General features: G+C 41.6%; 2 protein-coding genes across 6 annotated transcripts; one reads left to right on the forward strand and one right to left on the reverse strand.

The window, feature by feature from the left end:
* Window positions 1-2,661: 2,661 nt before the first annotated feature.
* Window positions 2,662-19,423, forward strand: ano8a (anoctamin 8a). 4 transcript variants are annotated; one of them, XM_069139586.1, is made up of 18 exons: window positions 2,663-2,912; window positions 5,458-5,568; window positions 8,512-8,644; window positions 9,256-9,394; window positions 9,609-9,705; window positions 10,034-10,150; window positions 10,334-10,461; window positions 10,853-11,014; window positions 11,866-12,018; window positions 12,394-12,520; window positions 12,797-12,852; window positions 12,954-13,028; window positions 14,006-14,503; window positions 14,816-14,956; window positions 15,060-15,254; window positions 15,373-15,504; window positions 15,791-15,901; window positions 16,374-19,423. In XM_069139586.1, exons 1-18 carry the CDS (start codon window positions 2,735-2,737, stop codon window positions 17,031-17,033), a joined length of 3,213 nt encoding a protein of 1,070 aa, XP_068995687.1. In that variant the 5' UTR covers window positions 2,663-2,734; the 3' UTR covers window positions 17,034-19,423. The 4 variants fall into 4 exon arrangements, with proteins under 4 accessions (XP_068995689.1, XP_068995687.1, XP_068995688.1 ...); XM_069139587.1 differs by having other exon boundaries at window positions 15,063-15,254; XM_069139589.1 differs by lacking the exon at window positions 2,663-2,912 and adding an exon at window positions 3,081-3,406.
* LOC138192287 (DET1- and DDB1-associated protein 1-like) lies at window positions 12,145-22,485 on the reverse strand. 2 transcript variants are annotated; one of them, XM_069139591.1, is made up of 6 exons: window positions 22,145-22,485; window positions 21,736-21,816; window positions 21,552-21,603; window positions 21,390-21,451; window positions 21,160-21,290; window positions 12,145-14,590 (listed from the first exon to the last, which is right to left on the reverse strand). In XM_069139591.1, exons 1-5 carry the CDS (start codon window positions 22,151-22,153, stop codon window positions 21,186-21,188), a joined length of 309 nt encoding a protein of 102 aa, XP_068995692.1. In that variant the 5' UTR covers window positions 22,154-22,485; the 3' UTR covers window positions 12,145-14,590; window positions 21,160-21,185. The 2 variants fall into 2 exon arrangements, with proteins under 2 accessions (XP_068995692.1, XP_068995691.1); XM_069139590.1 differs by lacking the exon at window positions 12,145-14,590 and having other exon boundaries at window positions 18,590-21,290.
* Window positions 22,486-22,740: the final 255 nt, after the last annotated feature.

Below are 22,740 nucleotides of genomic sequence, written 5' to 3' on the forward strand. Positions count from 1 at the left end.
GTTTTTGATTTGTCAGCATATCATTTGTCTTTTTTTCCCCCCCTTTGTTTGGTGACTTCTTATCATATTCTTTATTTTATAGTCATACAAATTATATCTGTTATCTGCCCTTAATATCAAAAATTGTAATTCATGAAATATTCAGCTGACTATTTTTGTATATTTTTTTGTCTTAATACTTTAAAGAATTTAACCATACACCTTAAACATCCTCGTACTTCTTCCTGAGGATTATTACATTTTTCATGTTAAAGGGACTTCTTGTGGTCTATTTCCTTATCTGAATCAAGCATCTAAAGACAAAAGGTGATATATATATATATATATATATATATATACATATATATATATATATATATATATATATATATGTCATACTAATGTAGTCTAAAGCCATTCGAGACAAATTTGGGCTCTGTGAGTAAAACAGATTTTACATTTAATGGCAACTTAGACAGGAACAATACTTCAGTGTGCTACAGCAAGACATATAACTGTGTCTTGCTTTCAATATGAGGGTTATAAAAAGAAAAGGAGTTTTAGGTTCACAGTAAATAATGCAGCAGCAGGCTGAACCTTCTCTGCTGGCTTTGAACTGAACTGTCTACTGCTTCCATCTAGTGTCCATAACAGTACATTGCTATACTGGAACATGAGAGAAATTATTGTTTTGTAAATGTGTGATTAAGCTGTCTTTTTATTCTGTTTCTTCGTACATGTTCAACTATTTACAAAGCAAGAGGTTAATATATTATATAGAATTTGATGGAGAATCATTTGATCCATTGGTGCAAAAATGATCACAATTCAAAGGAAATGGAGGACATTTTGGTAAAAATTTATTAACACAATTGTCAAGAGAAGAATGCTAATCAGCAGTGAATATTTTGACGGATGTTGCTTCATCGTTCACTTGTACCTGTGCGTCTTCCATCACTGCTTATTTTGCTCAGAGCAATGACACACAGGCAGAAAACATCCTCCTGTAAGAGACAGCTGAGGGACAATTTGTCACGTGCATGTGTTGACTTTACAGCGAGAACCTGTGGCAGGCAGACAGATGTGCCTTTGGGTTATGACATCAGCAGACGTTGTGACTGAATAATGAAACCAAATAAATAAAATGAGTGTATCCCTGAATCTGTTGGACTGAGCACATTTCATATTGTTGGTGGAAAATGATACATCAACATTTAAATACAGCACCATATGGCATCATCATTGCAATTTCATTTAACTCTCCAAGCTGTTTCCCGAAGTATTTTAAGATTCAGTACAGAGCTTGTATTTACGGCTTGTTGGCAGAGTAATTTATTTAGACGTCAGTCAATATGTTGCCTGATATACAGGATATTTACATATTTAAATACTTGTCTTGTGTTCTAAGTAAAACAGAAAGGGAGCAGCTCACAGGAGCAATGGTTCAGGCACCTTGCAAATGGGCCATAACGTGTTGCTGGTTTGCAACATGTTAATTGGTTTTGCTAGTTTCATTAGTTGGATATTCATTTCACAATTTCACACACAGTATATCCAACTATTTTTACTTAATGAATCGGTTTAATTTTTTTAAATTATATTTTTGGAAATATTGTTGACTTTCTTGCCTTGATTGTCTATCTTTGTGTGTTAGCCCTGCGGCGGCCTGTCCCACCTTTCACCCAATGCCAGTTGTGATGGGCTCCAGGCCCCCTATAAACCTCTGCAGGATAAAGCAGGTATTGATGGACGGACTTTCTTGCCAGATAAGGACATCGATCCCGCTCTTTCGTCTTTTTGTTCCAGTAAATATGATAAATAAATTGGCCTCTGAAGCCAATTTACATGTTACACTTTGATTGTTAAATATGTACACAAACTGAAGTTTAAAACTCTAAATAGTAGATTATTTTGTGCCAGGGGTCAGTGACTTCTGGGGGTTACCTGGTTGCCAGGCAACCTCACCATGACATCTTTGTTAACTCAAATGGGCAGTTGGGATAAAAATAAAATTTAAAAAAAAAAATCTTTATTATGTAAATTGAAGGGGATAATTTTTAGACTCTGTGGGAAAATACTTTCAGAATAATGTGTTTTTCATTGACAACAGCACCAGTTAATTAAGAAATGTAGAAATACCAATAGCAGGCTCTTAGTCACATGCTAAGGCATTGGCAGGAGGAAATGGGGTGGTTGGGCATGTGACCCAACAGAGTGACTTCACAAAATATGAAAATCGGAAGAATATTCATCAGATATTAATTTTAGTCAGATAAATTGGGGGTTTTTTTTCTGAAAAAAAAAAAAAGAGCTAAGTATTTTCTAAATTCTATTTTCAATTCTGTGCTGGCCTCACACAGGGTTATATTTCGACCAATACAAAAGACATATGTGGAAAGTCATTGTGGGACAAGTGCAGTCACGTTCATCTCTGCATGTGACGCTACACAGCAGTCGTGTCACCGTTCACAGACCTGTAGCCTGCGGTGGTGTCCCCCCTAAACTCTGTCGTCAGTCAGTCAGTCAGTCACGACCGGTGCGCGTAACGTGGAGATGCCATGATTCTGTTCCTCCTCCTCTTCCTCCTCCTCTTCATCTTTCAGATACACACTAGTTGTTTTCCCCTCACACGCAATGGCCATGCAATAAAATAAAAAATAAATAAATAAATTAAAAAAAAAAAAAAAGCAGAGTCCTCCGTGCAGTGCGATCTGCCAGCTCCCTGTCACCACCTGGAGTATTTGTGCACACCGACATGCAAGCGGCAGCAGCTGATCCCGACGCGACTGTAAACAGTGGCAGCAGCAGCACCGCAGACGTCGACGACAGAAACGGGGCAGGGGAGAGGATGGAGAGGATGGTGGCAGGCGATCAGCAGGACAGGACCAACAACCAGCAGCAGCAAACGTCCTTCAAGCCGTCCGGAGTGCTCGGTGAGTGTCACAGAAAAACACGAAATGTGTTCCGTGTGTGCACAGATGGAGATCAGAGGAAGCTAGGTGTTTGCTTGCCCCCCCCCAAAAAAAAAAAAAAAAAAAAAAAAAGGAGGGTAACGGAGATTAATCTATTGTGCATGGTGCATGGCCAATATGGTGCAGCCGCTGATGCTTAATAGACTTCACTGAATGAGTCACAGGATATACGGGTCAGTCGTCTATGATTGTTTTTTTTTTTCATTTCGGTGCGACTTTCCTTTCCCGCGACATGGGTGCGCATTCCGATTGAGGCAGGCCCGGGAAGAAGAGTCAGGCTTTGTGGTCCACAGGTGCATGCAGGAGTCATATGCAGCGGAGGTGGACGTCCCGCCGGGGGCTGCAACACTATACCTGGACGAGATTAAAGCGTGTGTAGCGGGCTCAGGTGTCAGTTGTGTCCGTTTTGTCTCAGGTCGTGAAAACTTGAGGACTTTACAGGAGGTACTGCAGCGGTGAGTAAGCAAAGGACTGGTGTTAGGACCATTTCTATCGCGGAATCAGGATTATAAAGCAGAACTGATATTATATGGGACATTCAATAACCTTTGCAGGGTACATCGGGGATTTCTGTTATTAGACTGGGGGGGGCAGAGACATCTTCCAGGGCCCATGTTTCTCTCTGGGCCTCCTGAATCATTTATTGTCCAGTACCTCTGGCAGGTTAAAGCCAACACATTTAAAAGCTAATGGAGAAACAGTTATATGGCTCAGGGCAGATGATGAACATGAACTTTTGAACATGTGAAGGTTTTCCTGGTTGATGTGTGCCAGCAGTGACAATCTTTCTGAATATTATCAACCTGTGTGCAATTTCACAGCCTGAATTATCTGTTCAAAAACTAGTCGTTCATGGCTACCTGTCCATTGCTTGCTAAATGCACCAGACCAACCGCCTTACCAGGAACCTCCTGACTTTGAAACAGAGCAGGTAGATAATAGTAATAATTATTTTCAAAATCAAAGCCATATGTTGAGAACTAACTTTCTGAAGCAATACTACGAGGTGTTATACCATTAACCATCAGAGAGACATGAAGTGAAGCAGACCGATCTATATTGGGTGGTATATGATCTAAAGTAGGCTATATATGAGATGTTAATATTATCTCAGTGATCCTTCTTGTAGAGGTCTGAGGTTTTGTATCATTAAATTGAACAGTTAAAAACATGTATATTGGCAGATAACAAACAGTACCTATGTTAGGAAGCTTGAAAGATGGTAGCCCGGTCTACATGCTTCATCACAACCCTGAACACAAAAGCAAGGATATCTAGTACACTGTCGTTCTTTGGTTTGCACCTTCACTGCTGCATTTTGACATCAAATCATCTCATTATTACATGGTAATGTCTCTCTGAATGGATAAATTACTGATGACAGATACTGTACATCTATTTATTAAAGCCATAAAGTTCCTTCATGGCTTTAATAAGCAATTATGTCACTGACAACCACAGAGACCGTCACTCTGAAGGACTCTGAAACATATAGTGCTGTCAGGACATAGAAGAAGCAGCCAGTGTCAGTGATGTGGCTTCGATTGTGTCATTATGTCATACACAAAGTCTAAACAGCGGTATTACGTTGTGATTTATACATTTCATCATATTTCTAGGAACATCTCAGGATAAACAAACTCCTGCGTGATTCCTGGTGTCTTTGTTTCCAACATGTATTATAGCTGCAGTTTATTAGGTGTCACTGAGTTGGCATGTAGGTGTAAAACAAAGTCAGCAGCACTGATGGCTCTCCGTAAGAGGGATAATATGTGCTGAAAGGAGGTGATGTGACGCTGCAGAATGAGAAATCCTAATCATGGACACGTACTGAGAGAGTGTCAGAGTATAATTCAGTGAACAATGAAGGGAACCGTCAGTCAATGTGGCTGCTGAGCCTGCAATGAGGGAGAGTGTCAGCCAGTAAAAAAACAACGTGTGAGAGAAGAGGCAGCAGAAATGATGACATCAGACTTCACTGTATTGTAATAATGCACGAGTAGGATAACAAACCAAGGCCTGTTGCTCTGCCTGTGTGTAGTGGTTGCAGAGACAGACTTGAAAAGGCAGTTTTTTTAGTGACTGTTTACACACCGGCAAGTTTGCAGCGGATCATCTATTTGTCTGCTGCTTATAATATTTGCTCAAAGTCATATGATCAGTGCAGCACAGTCAACCGTCACGCTGGCTGACTAATTATTTTGGACATTTCTGTCCACGACAAGGCAAAAAAAAAAAAAGAGAGAGAGAGGATGGAAAATATGATGAAGAAAAATGTCAGTGATGAGTAGCAGAGTGATACTAGTGACCCATCTGTCATCTGTTATTATCACTGCCTATGTGTCTCCCTCTCCCTCTCTCTCTCTCTCTCTCCCTCTCCCTCTCCCTCTCTCTCTCTCTCTCTCTCTCTCTCTCTCTCTCTCTCTCACACACACTCTTCCTAACCATTTTCATCTCTGATTTTAATATCCCTGATCTGACTCACTTTGTCCCTTTTTCCTTTCAGACAAATTGTTTGGGAAGCGACTTCTGCAGGCCCGACTCTACATCATGTCTCGGAAGTCCTGGTTAAAGATGGTTCCCACTGAAAACTGTGACATCCTGATGACATTCCCAGGTACGGTGAGCTCTCACCTGTCCTCTGTGTTTGTCCTGTCGGGTGTAGCCGTCGCTGTAGAGAGAACTGCTCTCATTAAATGTCTCTGCTGGTCAGCCAGCCGCTAAGTCACGTGATCATGACTTTATCTCTGGGGGCAATTACTTCCCATCCATTTACAGTACCTGTATCCGTAGAGCAGTCCCTTCTGCGGGGTCCTTTAATGCAGCTGCAATTGTGGACATAAAATTGAGAGCATGCAGGATGCATACAGGATGCTACTCTGTATGTGTGCAGGTTTGTTTATGGAACAAACCTGCACACATACAGAGTAGCATCCTTAACTGCATATTAATTTGGATGCAAACACAATCTCGCTGTGTGTTTTATCTACAGGAGCAGATTATAAATAGATTATGTGAGTGCTTATTCAATTGATCAGTCCCCACACTGTTTATGTCATGCCTTTGTTCAACATGTGACTGCTGTTTCTCCTGGGGATGCATGCTATGAATATGTGGTCATGATTCTCAAAACCACTCCTCCTGTTAAAGAGATGCACATTTGACAAAATAAGGTAATTATATTGTAATTTCAAAAATTCAAAGAGATAATTGATCATTTTCGCGTTCAATTTCTTGAAGGAAAAGTTACATTGATAATATCGTGGTCAGTAGGAGAGGTGATTGAGGAGAGCGGCCTACTCACTATTTGTTTCACAATGGAACAGCATAAAACCTTTGTTTGTTTCAGGACCTAACACTTTATAAAGCGCACAACAGTACTATTGACATTTCAATCTATTGCAAAACCTTTAGCAGAAACACACTTCTAAATGCCGAGAGTGACCATCCAACACCACCCATTCACCATACAGACCTTTTTCACGGTAGACATTATGGGTTTGTTCCAAATGACATGACATGCTCTTCCATGTTATTAGTAGGGTTGTTTATAATCGCACACTGCCGTTCTGCACTTACGGGAAATAATCGTACCATTTGAATGCATCACCTGCCAACATACAGCGGTGTGAAAAAGTGTTTGCCCCCCTTCCTGATTTCCAATTTTTTTGCATGTCTGTCACACTTAAATGTTTCAGATCATCAAACAAATTTAAATATTAGTCAAAGATAACACAAGTAAACACAAAATGCAGTTTTTTATTATTAAGGGAGAAAAAAAAAAATCCAAACCCACATGGCCCTGTGTGAAAAATCTGCAGCTTTAGTTATTTTATTAGAAATGAATATGTTTTATGTCTGTTTAACATACACAATAAACACACTGATGGCTTCAACCCAACAGCAGTATGGTGGCACTTAATGAAAAATAAACACTTTCGTGAGGTGTTCAGGAACAGCTGCAGCTTCCTTAGACGCCTTAATTCGAAAATTATTTTCATTTTTCGTTTTGAGTGCATCATCCAGGTACTTGAGTCGCATTGCACGTTTCCATACTTATCAGTGCAAATGCACTTATGCACTCAAAGTAGTGTTAGTATGCAAGTAACCCATCTGGAACACGGCATTTGACTTGTCATTCTACAGAGAAAAGCAAAAGTGTATTGGTGATTGCTGCATTCCACTTAGGGGACGTCCTGCTTTTGGGCATGCTGGTTCACTCTCATGGCTTACCTGGGCACTCAATGGAACTGAGCCATCATTAACACACCTGTGCATTTACCTGCTGTAACGAGTCCTAATGTCTGCTGTAAAAAAAAAAAAAAAAAAAAAAAAAAAAAGGTCCGTTCTGATTGGTTAATTCTTGAGATTGTGCTGGAACTGCACCACTGGTACAGACTTCAAGTGTACAGCTGTTGAAATGAAAGAGCATCGGAGTCCATATAAATCCATATATCTTTTCGGCCTATCAGAGGGCCTCACATACGGAGAGGGAATTCCTGCTAGTTAAGAAAATTAGAGCTACCACTACTTCCTCACAGATCATATCAGCTCCATTGTCACAATCTGAATGACAAAATGGTTATTTTTGACACACAAAAAAACCCCACTGTTTCCTGGCTGACGAATCAACCTACAGTTTTTTTGTGGCCTCTGCACAATTTTCTAACTCATCGGACACCAGGAACTTTACACTTCTAAGCACATATCTGAACATTAGACTGCAGTATGTGGATCGTGTTATTCTTCAACAAAATGCACAGACGGACCACAGATTTGCAGCATCAGTAAAGTTCTGGGGAACAGAAAAAATGTCACCCTGTCCGCGATGTGGTGACATCATCAACTCTGTGCTCCCCAGAGAGGCATATTGAACTCTCACTCTGCACACAGTGGAGCTCTTTATTGTAAATAAAGGACTGGATTTGTCATGATTCCTCTAATTTGTCACACTAGACGGATGTTTGTACATTTTGTCCGTTTACCTTTATCTAAGCTCTTTTGTTTATGACATGCTGTCAGGGACACTGAATATGGCAACTCCCACTCTAGGACTCACGATCCAATAGGTTTATAATGTTGTTTCAATTGGATAATTGATCATTTAGATTAATTGCCATAAAACTGGAAGCAGTGCAAATGTCAAACCTTGCCTGGATTCCAGCCTTCGAGAGTGGTTTTCACCTCCAACGCTCAAATGCAAAACCATACCATACTACCTTCCATGATGTGAACACAAACAACGGTTGTTTGGATTTCTGTTAAATTAACATGAAATAACATTTGAAAAACAGATCTAAAAAAATGTACGAGTCCTTCTTACAACGTCTCTTGAGGGATCAGTCCGGGTGACAGTCCATCCTCTCAACCTATTGAAAACTGTTTGTGATATATGTCGACAGGAATTTAATTGGAGTGACCTTTTCCTGTCTCACTGCTTAGTGGCTCTTCTGTCAGGGCTGTGAGTGATGACTTTGGTCCGGCCTCCTAATGCAGCATTAAGCCTATCATTTTCTCATGCTGTCAAACTTCAAATGCAGCTGCTTCTTCTTTCCTCCAGACACCATGGATGACCACACTCTGCTGTGGCTCCTGAATCAGGTTCGTGTTGGGATCCCACAAGTCAGCATACAGGTTCGACAGCATAAACACACGCAGGCACACGCCTTCTTCATTACGACAACGTTTGAAAAGTAAGACTCTGAAACTCTCTCTTTGGCTCTGTGTGTGTGTTTGTGCTTGTATGACTATGTTTGTGAGGACCAGTTTTACAACATTTTGTTTTAGACCATTATCTAACTGTACATATCGTACGTGTACTGCAGCTACATCACCAGAATGAATCACAGAGGGGATGCAGGGACACGACCAGACCAACCATTATTTTGCAGGGGTCTTAGGCACCGATTGACAATTAAAATTAGGACTCAAACCTAGGGTTGTTTAGTTTTTGCATCTTGCATTTTGCAAGCGAATTTTTATTTCAAACTTTCGAAGTAGTCCTTTCAGTATAATTATGTGTATCAAGGTAATTGCCTGGTAACTCTTGTCACTAACATCGCAGTGATTGAACTGTCAGCAAGAAATCAATTAAGAGTTTTACCAAAAGTGTCAAAAATAATGTCTTTTAGGCACATTTGGAAAGCGCACTGAGGGCCATCTCACAGATACATTTGTGTTTGCTGCAGTTTGTTTTTTTGTGTCAAAGCCATTAATCCACTTGATCTATCAAAGCTCTGCAGTGGAGCCTCTGCATGGTGTCAGTGCTCTATCAGGTTTAATCCTGCTGTTCATTCACCCTCAGTTTACTGCAAGGCGCAGAGCAGATGGGCATTCACAAGAGCGTTAAACCACAGTTTGGTGGCGGGATGCGGCGCTTCTCCTGCGAGGAGGACAACATCTATGAGAACATAGAGAGCGAACTCTGCTTTTTTACCTCACAGGTTAGAACTCAAATTTGTGGGCCATGTGATGATGTATGTCAGTGCTGTTTGAGTATGTTGGGAATATTACTCAGACTATCATTCTGAACAGTTTGACTGAGAATCTCTTAGTAATCAGTAATCTCAGTAATTGTATTCCATGAATTGTAATCTCCTTTTTTTACTCTTGTATATGATGTGTTTTTTTTCTCCATGTACCTGTAACTGTGTTTAGGAGCGTCAGAGCATCATTAAGTATTGGCTGGACAACCTGCGAGCCAAACAAGGGGAGGTGCTTCACAACATTCACTTCCTGGAGGGACAGCCAATCAGTATGCTTGTTTATAATGAAAAACTTTTTTTTTCAAGCTGTTCCACATCTTTTGTTCTCCTTCTCTCCTCTTTACCATTTCTAAAATTGATCCTCTTAAATATATTTGAGGCGTCAGTTGCTTTATGCTGGTATTCAATTTGAAACAGTTCACAATGCGATGGCATCTTTATCTAGAACATCTGTTGTGCTAAAACAAACATAGGATCATTTAAGGTCATGAGGAAACTTGCAGTTTTAGTCTTAAATGTAACCTTTTATGCAGCTTCCTCACTAAGTTAATTTTTAAAATGCCACATTTCAAGGGTAAGACGTATATCGCTTTTCAGTTCCAGAGCTTGTGACTCGGGGGGTGATCCATCAGATGTTTCCTCTTCATGAGCAGAGAATACTCAACCAGCTGATGACATCTTGGGTCCAGGCTGTGTGTGAAAGGCAGCCTCTTGGTAGGAAGTAGCGCAATTTTATTTTTGATGAAAATGTACCATGGCAGTAAACAGTCGGCCTGAATTATACTGAGTACCATGATCTGAGATATGAAATACTAATCTAATCTACTTTTTACTTTTATGTAAATTGTTTAAAACCTGATGAACCTTTTCACCAGAACAGTTTCATGTGCTTTGTAGATGACATCTGTGACTACTTTGGAGTGAAGATCGGCATGTACTTCGCCTGGCTGGGTTTCTACACCAACTCCATGCTTTACCCTGCTGTCATCGGCTTTCTGCTCTGGATACTCGCAGAGGCCGACCAGGTACTTGACACCACTTCTTCCTCTCCTTTAAAGCACTTGAAATTTTACTAAAAAATAATCAGCTTTCACAGTATATGTGTACTAATGCTGCTTTCATCTGCATTTCATTTTTTATTTTACGTCAGAAATGTCAGGAGTTTGTATTTCTGTGTCTTCGTAAATGTTTTTATTATTTCCTTTGCTTGCTTGTTGTGACAAATGTCATTTTGCCTTTTATACTTTTCTTTAAAAAAAACCTCTTTACATCCGTTTAAAGCAGCACACCCTACAAAACCAAGTCACTCAACCAAACGCTACTAGCCTCAGCTTTTTATGGGACAACTGAATACATGGCATAATAATATTTTCAGAAGTTATTGCATATGATTATCTCTCTTATGTTCCTGCACAGACCAGTCAGGATATCTGCTGTGTGGTTTTTGCCCTCTTCAACGTTGTGTGGGCAACGTTGTTTCTGGAGCGCTGGAAGAGGCGAGAGGCAGAGCTGGCTTACAGGTGGGGCACGCTGGATACCCCCGCCGAGTCCTTGGAGGAGCCCAGGCCTCAGTTCAGGGTGAGGGCTCTCACGGATGAAACGGCACCGTTTTCAGTGTTCTTATGTTGACTACCAAAAGGTTATGTAGGCCACTTGTGTGAAAGCTTAGCGAATCAACATCCAGACACTGTAAATTCTCTCATGTCAGTGCACCATTTCCACTCTTCTCAGGTAAAGTGCATTGTCGGTGTATTTGTGTGATGTGCTGCTGTCACACCACAGACTTGCGCAACTCTGTAGCAGCTGGTTTGGCACACAAAACCAGGAAATGTGTTCAGACTGCTGAAAACTGACAATAACCTTGCATAACATGAAAAAGGGGCCAAAGTGCAACATTGGATGTCAAAAATTCTTATTAGAGCCCGACTGATACTAGATATTAGGGAATAAAAAACAAATATATTTGATATGTTGGCGGAAATAAAGTTATCAAACACTCCTGACAAAGATATGTAATGGAGGCAGGATATTTTACATTTTGAACTTCATTCTCCAAAATAATATCCATTGAAACGGTGAACTTCAGTGGGAATGTAAGAATTGTAAATAACTATAAATGATAAAAACACAAATAGAAGAATTTCTAATTTGCCCCAAGAATCTTTTGGCTTGAGGCAAGTATCAGACAACACACACCTGATACTAAATCTCTGATAGGCCAATATCAGCTGATAAAATCTTACCCATCGATCCTTGTTATATAAAAAAAGAACCAGCCATCAAACAATCAAGTAAACAAAAATGCAGTTAAAATAGAGAACTTTTTACACAAACATTTCCAATCCATTTTCCAGTTAAAATTACTGTGATACTAAAGTCTTTAAAAGTTCTTGTCTCGTCTTTTCCCTCGTCCTCTGCTGCCTGTGCAGGGAGTGAAGCGCTGGAGTCCCATAACCGGCTGTGAGGAGTTCTACTACCCGCCCTGGAAGAGAGCTCTGTTCAGATGGCTGGTCAGCTTGCCCATCTGCCTCCTCTGTCTCTGCTTTGTCTTCCTGGCCATGCTCCTGTGCCTGGAATTGCAGGTTTGGGCCCAGATAACATCAACCTGCAAGTTCATTGAGAAGAAATTGTACTGTACTTGTGACAAGTATAAACCTACCGGTACAGAAAAAGTCACCAATAACGGAGTGAAACATTAAGACGGAAAGAGCAGCATTCCAGTTTATTATATGCCATGAAATGAAAAAGTATGAAAAACCTAGAAACCATAACAACTGTTAAATCTTAAGATTTGTGAATTGTATTATTTTAAAGAAACAAGTTAAACAGACTGCATTGAGGTACACCTCTTTCCAGCTCTGATTTATTTAAAAGCTCTTTAAAAGTAGCCATGGGATTTGAGATATGAACGAGCAGGACTTATTAAAAATGTATTGTGCCTCTGATTCACCTTGCAGGAAGTGGTGATGGAGATTCAGGAGCTACCCAGCATTACAAGATTCATTCCTAAAATACTTCTGGCCATTACTGTAGCCGTATGTGATGAGGTGTATAAGAAGATCGCCTACTGGCTCAATGACATGGGTAAGACACACACAATGAGCTATCTGGGCAACATAGAGAATCATTATCTCTCTGATGTATATTAGAGGAGTTACTTTATAAGAAATTCAATTAAAATAGGACGTCTCTGCCCATGATTGTAATTTAGGGCTCGGTACCAGTGTGTGTGAGGCTATGTCCTCAGCTATTCTTGGTATTTTCTCTTAAGAGCTATATGAGGCAGCAAAACAGCAAAGAATAAATTGCTAATCTCTTTTAGCTTCACGTTGACTAACGCTTATTTTTGTCGACATCCAGAGAACTATAGACTTCAAAGTGCCTATGAGAATAACCTCATCATCAAGATGGTGTTTGTAAGTCATGCTTCCCTCTTCAGTTTAAGGTTAAATGGACACGGTTTATCCTGATTGAGTGAGTGCTTGAGTTCTTGTAATGTTTTCTGGTTGTGTTACAGTTTGAATTCATCAATTCTTACCTTAGCCTTTTCTACATTGGATTCTACCTCAAGGACATGGAGCGACTTAAGGAGGTAACAACAGCTTTTTTTTTTGTCGTATTTCAAACAATAAAACAGAATACAGATTAGCAGGGTGGATCAGAAAGTTCAGAGACTGCACCTGTTACACGTGAACGAGGCGCACCACTGCGACGGGCACGGAGCGCAGAGAAGCTGCAGCGTTTGTGAGCAAGTACTCCCAAGTTTTGTTGCTTGACCAATATCGGCGCCTAAGTTAGATGCTTTTGTGAATAGTGGTGTGGCGCACATCAAGAGTTTGTGACGAGTTATTGGGGAACAGAAAGACACAGTAGGGAGCCAAATCCGGTAAGTAGGGGTGGTGGGGAGTGACGATAGTTTTGTTGCGGGGGGAGAAAAAAAAAAAAACGTGCGCGTTTTCAATGCGCTGTGAGGAGGTGCTTTGTCGTGTTGGAGAACCGAAGTGCCGGGCCGCCACGGTTCAGGTCCTTTGAGGGAATGTTTTGAAGTAGAACTTGGTGTTGGCAGTCTGTCCCGGTGCAACAAAATTCACGACGTACAACCATGTGAATGTCAAAAGAAAACCCACGTGGCTGCGCCCCTGACCTGACGCACCCGACCCGACCCGACCTACTTGATCGTTGTAGGTTTCCACAGTTTTGACACTAAATTTGATGTGCGCCCTCAGGTCGTGCCCGCAGAGAAATCACCAGATGCAACCAGACCGCTGCTCTCAAAGCACGCGCAACTCAGGTGCCGATATCGAACACGCAGTGAAACTTAAAGAGCGCTTTCTCACGAAATGTTGCAGCTTCTCTGTGCTCCGTGCAACGTCACGGGGCTGCGTACTGTTGGCACGCAACTCTGAACTTTCTGATCCAACCTCACAAAAAGTTATTTGACATCACGTGTGCTTTCTAAACACTTTTTTTTTTCTTTTTTTTTTTTTAAATGTGCATGATTTTTTTTTTTTTTTTTTTTTTTTCTGCACGCATACAGCTCAGTAACAGATGTTGCCCCTCTCCTCACAGATGTTAGCTACTCTGCTGATTTTCCGCCAGTTCCTTCAGAACATCAAAGAAGTCCTCCAACCTTATATCTATGAGCAAAACAAGCTGGGTGTCTTCACCCCAAAGGTGCTGTGGGAGCTACTGCAAGCCATCGTACTCAAGTATGGCCGCCTGGCTCTGGGAAAGGCCCAAGCCTCAATGACATACTACTCCTTCCTGGGTCCCAGAGGAATCCCCCTCAGTCACGCTGCAAACGGCAACCCGGAGCCAAAGAGGAGGGGGGATCTGAAAGCCGGATTCAGGCTGTCGGAGGAAGAGTGGGACATGAACGACAGGGACTTGAAGCACCGTAAAGTCAGCTTTACGGAGAAGGTCGACTACCAGGACGTCACGTCGGAGACGCGGGCAGTGGATGACAGCTTCCCGGAGGACAGTCCCACGATGGTCGAGGAGGGGATGGATCCCTCCAGTATGTTTGACAGTTGTGATGAGGACAGTGATTGTGAATCGCTGACTCAAGTATGTGGTCCGCTTATTTCAATTATTTATCATTCCTCCTTACGGCTTTATGGTCTTATCTTCTTTACACTGTCCATCGCAGCGAGTCTGAAACGAAAACAAAAATCCCATTTTTTTTTTAAATTTTGTGATGTTACATAATATCTGTGCAGGTTCATTTGATTCTTCCACGTCACACCGACAGATTACACTCAAACTATTCACTGCAGCGCTACAGAATTAAAGATCTTAGTTGTCATTACAGAGAATATGGTAGTCTAACGTTTACTTTGGCAGGAGCCCAAGGTAAATGCCTCCGTGTCCTCTCCAAAGGAATCTGACTCTCTCTGTCAGAGAAGAAAGAACGCAGGCGAGGGGAGAGACGACAGGAGGTCGTGGATTGATCCGCCGGAAGAACCAAAGAACGTCACTTTGACCCAGGCTGAGATCGAGAGCTGCATGCAGACGTACGAGGTGAGACCTGGGATGTTTACAACATCATTTACACGAACGTTTTTAACAGTGCGCTCGTGAAAATGCCGGTTTAATAGTGTTGCTTCGTGACGTTTGACCCCAGCAGGACACGCTTCAGGACTACCAGGAGATGTTCATTCAGTTCGGCTACGTAGTCCTCTTCTCCTCTGCGTTTCCCCTGGCGGCCATGTGTGCTCTTATCAACAACGTTATCGAGATACGCAGCGACGCCCTGAAGCTCTGCACCAGCCTGCAGAGACCCTTCGGACAGAGGGTGGAGAACATCGGACAATGGCAGGTCAGCAGGGTTTTTCTGTTTCGGAAAATGTCGAAAAGCCTTCAGGGCTACCGCGTACGTCGTGAGAGCGCCTGACGGCCTTGTCAATTTGTCTCGCTCCTGTTTCTCTCTACGTCAGACGGCGATGGAGGCCATGGGCCTGATAGCCATTATAGTTAACTGTTACCTGATTGGTCAGTGTGGGCAGCTTCAGCGTCTGTTCCCCTGGCTGAGTCCTGAGATGACCATCATCTCCATCGTCTTACTGGAGGTACGTAGATTTGTAGTTCTTAAGTAGAAAATGTAGTTTTACGTTGTATTTCCAAAGTGATTCCTCTTTTTCTTTTTTTTTTAATTACAAATGTGCATGCTTGTTCCTTTGATCCAGGTTCACTAATGAACACAAAACCTCACAAGAGTTTTTGATCTATGTATGAGATGTCATGTTTTGTTAATAGAAAAAAAAAAAAAAAAAAAAAACCAGAAGAGGAATATTGATGTCCCTTGATGTAACTGTGTGTTGAGCCTGTCCCTTTGTGGTCTTGGTGGTTTTTCAGCACTTTGCAATCCTCCTAAAGTACATCATCCATGTTGCCATCCCTGATATCCCTGGCTGGGTAGCAGAAGAGATGGCCAAGCTAGAGTACCGGCGAAGGGAAGCTTTCAAGGTATAGCTGTGTCATAGCTTGAAAGACCTTCGGCAGACGTAAGGCTTGCTGCCAGCTGTGAAGTTTGTTTCATACTTCGAATGTGTCCATTTGTGCCCCTCGGTCTCTGGGAGTGCATTATCCTGGAATGTGCTCTGGTGCAGCCTTTTCTGATTGTCGTGAAGAAGTAACTGTATGTGTTTGTCTGTACACAGTCTTCAGTCTGTATAGTGTTGTATCACATCGGTGGCAACATGTCTTGATTGTCAGAGAGACCTGTGAGCAATTAGCATAAACATTTCCCAAAACAGCTTGTTTTAGTTGACTTAACGTTTCGTCTTTAAATCGCCAGCCCTACCAGTACTGTGTGCTCTCTGCTCTGCCCGTCTTCTCTTCTTTGTCCTGTTCTTTACTCTTTTTTTTTTTCTGTTTCACTTTGTCTGTCTCTATGACTCTTTCCTGCATTTTCATTTTTAAACCCACGCCCGTGTAGAAGCACGAGCTGCAGGCCCAGCAGCACTTCCAACAGCAGCTCAGAAGGCGACGTGAAGAAGAGGAGCTCCAGCGCCAGGCCGAGCTGCAGGCCGAGGCCCGGCAGGAGAGCGACTACCACAAGAGCGACTCGCAGCACCAGCACCACCACGACAAAGCACAGGGGAGCAAGCAGGGGGACAAGCCCAAGAGGCCCAGCTCTCTTCTGGGGAACAACAACGTGATGAAGTTGAAGCAGATCATTCCTCTGCAGGGGAAGTTCTCCTCCGGGACCTCACGATCGCCAGCCCAGTCCCCAACGGGAGGCGAAGCGAAACTTCCCGGGTTTCTGAAGTTCTTGAAGTCACCTGAGGTAAAAAAAGAGCCAGCAGTGGCAGTCGGAGCGACTCCGGGGTCAACGGTGGCCTCTTCGGTTCCCCCTGGTGGCCAGGAGAGGTCACAGTCCCCCAACAGGACATTCAGTCCTGGGAAGCTGTTCAGTTTTAGCAAGTCGGAGGGCACTGTGGTGTGTGCAAACGGGACGCAGCCACCGGCCCAGGCCGCGAGCGCTCAACCCAACAGGGCTGATTTAAACACAACCGCCGAGGAATTACCCTCTAATGAGTCAGACAAAGGAGAATCAAGACAATTGACTGATTCAGAAAACTCAAAGACTTCATGAAAGATCAGCCGAACTGCTGTAACATTATAAACGTAGAGCAATGTGCAAATGTCCAGGCAACATTCAGAGACACTAATGCACCTGCAGTGTAGGAGAGCACGTAAGTCACGAGGACCACATGTAAAGTCAGTGCGCATTAGACTTCCACTTGATGCAACTTCTCACAAAGTATCTACTATCTATCTTCCATGTAAAAACTGTACAGTAGGCGTAACTCCTTGAACGGGGCTTCAATGACCTTTACTGAAGGTTAAAATACTGCATGACTGCCTGGTTTTCATCAGCACTAGAACAGATAACATTGATGTGAAGGATCTCTTTTGTAAATCCAGGACCTGATCACCAATGAGCGAATGACATGAACAGCAGCTTCCCATTCCAGGTTTGGTTTCTCTCTCATTTCAATGCCTGCAACGAATGCATGTTGCGTCACGTGCATGCATTACACACCCATCGCATCTTTTTCGGTTGTGAAGCACTTTCAAAGCCATCGTATTCCTCCGCAATAGGTCAGATATATTACTCACTGTGACCATGAAGAATATTCTATTTTTCTTATCTTTGATTTTCTATGAATTATTTTACTACATAAATTAGCGAATGTACTTCTATGATGAGAATAAATCTCACTTGAATAAAACATCCATCATGAGATAATGCACTGTCTCGAGTTAATAAACAATACTGTATGACAGACCATGCTGCCGGGTCCATTTGTTTCCTGGATGTAGAGCATGAATGAAAATATTAGGGCCAATAATAATAATAATAATAATAATAATAATAATAACACTTAAACTCAGAGCAGAAGATGCTTCTATGTCAAAAATAGAACAAACAGATGGGACGCACGGTTGGTCACAGTGACCTTTACCTTTGACCAAATGTAATCAGTTCATCCTTTAGTCCACTTGAATGTTTATACCAAATTTGAAGAAACTCCCTGAAGGCATTCCTGAGATACGGTGCTCACCAGAAGAGGGCAGATTACTGGGACAAACGTCAGGACACGGTGACCTTCGACTAATCAGTTCATCATTAAGTGAACATTTGTGCCAAATCGGAAGAAATTCCTTCAAAACATTGAGATGTCTCGTCCACCAGTACGAGACAGACGGACAATCTAAAAACATAATGTGGCTATCGCTGGAGTAGAGGCATAAAAATTCATATTTGTCAGAGTTGCATTAACAACTCGGGAGACATCTGAAATGTGACCCTGACAACACATTGACGTTTATAAGACGTCAGAAGACAAAAAGGTTGGAAACCTCTGGTTTGATCTTTAACAATATGTCGTATCTTAAAAGCTTGTTACATTATCCATTATGTCAAATCCTCATCTGTAACTAAATACATTTTAATGGAGTGCAAAGTGCAATATTTCCCTCTGAAATGAAGTGGAAGAATAAAGTTGCATAAAATTCAAATACTCAAGTAAAGTACAAGTACCTCAAAATTGTACTTAAGTACAGTACTTCAGTAAATGTTAGTTGCTCTTTACGCCTGCTTTACTGTGTATCATTGTGTAATCTACAGAAGAACGAGATCTAAAATGAACAACAAGACATTTATACAATGAACTCAAAAACACATTTCCAACTGAAATCAGGTGATTAAATACAAACATGACAAAAGTAGAAGTAGCACACTCTTCTATGAAGAGCCAGAAAAAAATAAATCACTGCATGTCTCTGGTTTAAAGTGTATTCTACATGTTTAGACTTGCATAAGCAGCCAAAGTTAACATATACTGAACATATATCCTCTGTAGCCTGTAACCTGGTGCCAGACAGGTTACTCTTTCCAAAAAGTATTTCTTCTAAAAAAAAGGTGCAGAAATTGAAGCTTTCCCAAATAAAAGTCAAATGCTTTTGTTTGTTTCGCTTGTTTTGCATCCCCAGCGTAAAAGATCAAGTTGGCTAAACAAAGTGGCGTAAAAATACGGCTAACTCGGAGAAGACAAAATTAGAGGAAGTCCTTGTCACGATACCTGATAGAAAGGACAGAGCCATCACAATATGCATACTGTACAAATATACAAGATTTGTGGAGCGTTGTGATGAGCGCGCGGCAAACGTTTCTAACCCTGCGGTCAAACGCCTCTATCCACACACGCGTTCCCTCAATGCGACCGAAATGATCGACCCGTTCGCGTGAACGTGATGGCACGTTGTAGAGGAAGGACTGACAGCAGCCTAAAGTACAGCGGAGTTCACGCATACCTTCATCTCGCCGTCGCAGAGATACAAGCACTGCATCTGAAGAGTGCTCTGAAAGTACTGAGCATCGAACTGAGAATATGGCTACATCACCTGCAGGTCGCACTGTGCAAAAAAGAATTTGCTTCCTCTGGTATTGGCCTGAATGTGTCTATTAAACTCAACTGTGATTCATCGTCCTGAAACAACAGTGTAAACCGCTCCAAGACATCTTGGAAACACTCACTTCCATTTAAGGCAATAAATCATTATTCATCCGGAGAAAACCAGAACATTCCTCGCACACTCGTGTCTTTTTCTGCAAAACCTAATTGTTCAATCTAAACCACTAATAAAATGCAGTTCATATTTTAAGTAATATAAAGATGAAAGCAACCAGATAAAGGATTAGCTAAAATAACATTTTCATTAAAGTGGAGAGGAAACGGAGCATTACGACCGGTTTGTTTGCAGGATGTGGTACTGCAACCAAACTCGATATTCAAAAAGATTTGCTGGAAAACTGAGACCGTATTTCACTTTTTTTGCCATTATGGCGCAGCCATCTTTGGTGATGACATCACAGGAATGGTTTATCTTTGTTATGCTCTATATGTAGATTAATCTTGTTTGCCTTTTGCCTGTATTTCTATTTTTGAATCATTTTGCGAGTAACCGCTGCTGCTTCTGGTCAGATCTCGTGTTTTTGACAGTAACATTATAGTTTGGTTTGAGTGAATCATTGTTTTGTGTATTAAGCCAGGAGGAATGAATTTGGTCTATTATGGAGTCTGTTATGTACACCAAGAAGAGGATGGGCGCACGAACGCAAATAAGATTTGTCACTACCAGCTGTCTAATCCAAAACAGTGCAGCAGCACAATTTCAAGTGGCGCTCAACCCTGACTGATCTTCCGATACGGAGTCAATTTGTTTGTTTGTTTCATTGATACTTCATGATGCAAAAAAAACTAGCTTGTTCTCGAGGTGGGAATTCTGTTGATCATGATATGGTGGCCTGTGGATGTGACTGCTGGGCTAGGCTAGCTTTATTAGTTGCAACATGGCAACATTAATGTTTCAGCAAAGATGTTGCGTCTGACAACTTTGTGGTTGTTTTTTTTTGTTCATTTTGTTTGGTGTGTGTTATGCTTAAAAACACAGGCAATTGGATTTTTGACTTTGGCCTTGGTTCTTTTCCATCTCATCATAACTCTGAAACTCTATTGTCTGAACCCTTAACAAGTCTGAAGTCCATTGTTCGACTCGGCTTCCCTGTAAACGATCCTTCTTGTGACATAAGCCCTGGTAAAAACAGAGATGGCGGAGCTCTAAAAATAAATAAATGGATCTTCATAACAGTGGCTTAATTTGACCATGTTATGTTTACTGTGGTGCATCTAATTAATTCATTGATATAAAAAATGTTTCCATTTGGCTATTTTGTCTCCACTTTAATTCAAAACTATAAGTTGCTGATAGAGCCACAAAACATGCATATCTCAAGAGTTTGTATGAATTACAGCAACTGAAAACTCATAAATTGCAGCAGCCAAGCAACGACTTTACCCCCTGCATATCACAAAGAAAACTACGTGAGCATAAGTGAATGAAAACCGGAGAGATTGAGGGGATAAAGAGGTAGAAGTATGGTATTCTCAAGACTACAAAGACTAGAACTCTGAGGCAGAGGTGTGGCTTCTTGGAAGTAAAGGAAGTGCTGTGTGTAAGAAGTAAATAAACTAGTGAAAAAAAGGTTTCGGTTCAAGAGGAAATCTGAAGTCAAATGCAAACATTAAGACCAACGTTTCAGCTGTGGTCTGAAACATATCCAATCGTGTGTGTGCTTCAGTGCCAAGGCCTGGGTTTGCAAACATAAATTCTGCATCGGTGTGTTCATCATGTTTGAGCAGGTCAGTCTCTACCGCGTGAGCATCGACAGCAAAGCAGTTTATGAATCCTCAGTCAGCTCCCGACTGTCTGTTCTTGCAATTTTCCGCGGAGGCGCTATGTTCTCCCCCTCTTCTTGTTCCTGTTCTCGCTTTTTTGCTGCATTCTGATAAAGGAAGGAAGGACATCTATTAAAACAATGATCTACAATACAGAAGACCTCTACAGTCACCGATAAGCATGCGAACTAGTTAAACATGTTTACCTTTTTATCCCACTGCTGATGTAGATATCGTAGTAGGATGTTTGTCTTTTCTGTGACAATGACTGAGGACAAAACGACAGATCAGGAGAGACAAAAAGGTCAAAGTTGCACTTATGTTCCCATACTAACAGGCTAAAGGTGATTTACTTAGGATGTACTCACTCTGCTCCGATGGATACTCCCGGGTTGGAAGATACACAGACGGCCGGCGGTTCTGAAACAATATTGACATTCAAATGAGTCTGGCTGTAATGGCGGCGTAACCATGTGACAAAACATTGTTGGGCCTAAAATAGACAATTAAAACATTTGATTTCATCCTGTTCAAAGAAAAGGGATCACTTACTGATGCTTTACACACAGAGTCTGCGTGGAACCTGCTGAAGTTGTTCTTGTTGTAGACGGGAAGTCCCTTCAGGAAATCTCCCTGTGAACACAACAAATAACAACAAACAAATAAATAAATAAATAAATAAATAAATAAATAAAATCGGCTTTAAAACGGCAGTTAACACACACGTGAGGTCCCGGGCGGTAACGCAAATTAAAAAAGTAGTGAGTATAAAATCACCCTTTAAACCTTTTATATTGAACTAGATCACATAATCTCGACGTGGTTATTAAGTGACGGAGAATATTTACAGAACGTCCCAGTCGCCACCGCGATATATCGATATACATACATACATATATATATACATATATATATATATACACATATATTCAAACGTGAAGGACAGAAGCTGTGAACTAACCTTCTCCATTTCGGTCCGATTCAACGCTCCTCGTTAGTTTTAACGAGCTGAACAGAGACACGGAGACACGAGCAGATGCTACGAGTTTAGCTCGACGGCTACTAAGCCTTGTTGTCTTTGTCGCAGCCGAAGATACCGGCTTGTTTACCCGTTAACTCGACAGCTTCTCTTCTTTTTTTTAAGCACTGCTGTAAAACATTAAACTACGTATGATATAATCCCATCCTGTCACTTCGGTCGGTTAGAAAAAAAAAACTACCCTTCGAGTAAATTACGTGGAAAAACTGAAAGTGAACGTCCTTCGGTCGCTAACTTGCTAGTAGTTCACGACTCCATTTTTGTTGTTCGTCCGCCCAGGTGGGGGGGCGGGTACCTTGTCAAATCCGGCGTACCTCATTGGTTGAACGGTGGCGGCCGCTTCGAGAATGAACTGGATTAATGCGCTGATTGGCTGGAACGTTATTATGTAACGGACCAATCACCCAATGCGAGGGACGTTGTGGAATGAAGCTCGCATGAAAACAATACAAGTAAATGTCCTCCTGCTCCGTGAGCAGCGGGTGTTTTATCACTTTCAACTGCTGTTGCTGCTCGCA

This window comes from Embiotoca jacksoni, unplaced genomic scaffold, assembly GCF_022577435.1.
Source record: "Embiotoca jacksoni isolate LCO1_2020_lvr unplaced genomic scaffold, fEmbJac1.0.p SCAF_83, whole genome shotgun sequence".
NCBI classification, from domain to species: Eukaryota; Metazoa; Chordata; class Actinopteri; family Embiotocidae; genus Embiotoca; species Embiotoca jacksoni.

What these genes read in the sequence shown, in the direction of transcription:
- ano8a (XM_069139586.1), top strand. Translation starts at nt 2,735, where the DNA reads ATGCAAGCGGCAGCAGCTGATCCCGACGCGACTGTAAACAGTGGCAGC. An exon ending in ACATGGAGCGACTTAAGGAG is followed by an intron (nt 13,029 to 14,005) that starts GTAACAACAGCT and finishes CTCTCCTCACAG; the next exon opens with ATGTTAGCTACTCTGCTGAT. An exon ending in GGCGAAGGGAAGCTTTCAAG is followed by an intron (nt 15,902 to 16,373) that starts GTATAGCTGTGT and finishes ACGCCCGTGTAG; the next exon opens with AAGCACGAGCTGCAGGCCCA.
- LOC138192287 (XM_069139591.1), bottom strand. An exon ending in GGAGTATCCATCGGAGCAGA is followed by an intron (nt 21,452 to 21,551) that starts GTGAGTACATCC and finishes TTTTGTCCTCAG; the next exon opens with TCATTGTCACAGAAAAGACA. An exon ending in ATCAGCAGTGGGATAAAAAG is followed by an intron (nt 21,291 to 21,389) that starts GTAAACATGTTT and finishes TTCCTTTATCAG; the next exon opens with AATGCAGCAAAAAAGCGAGA.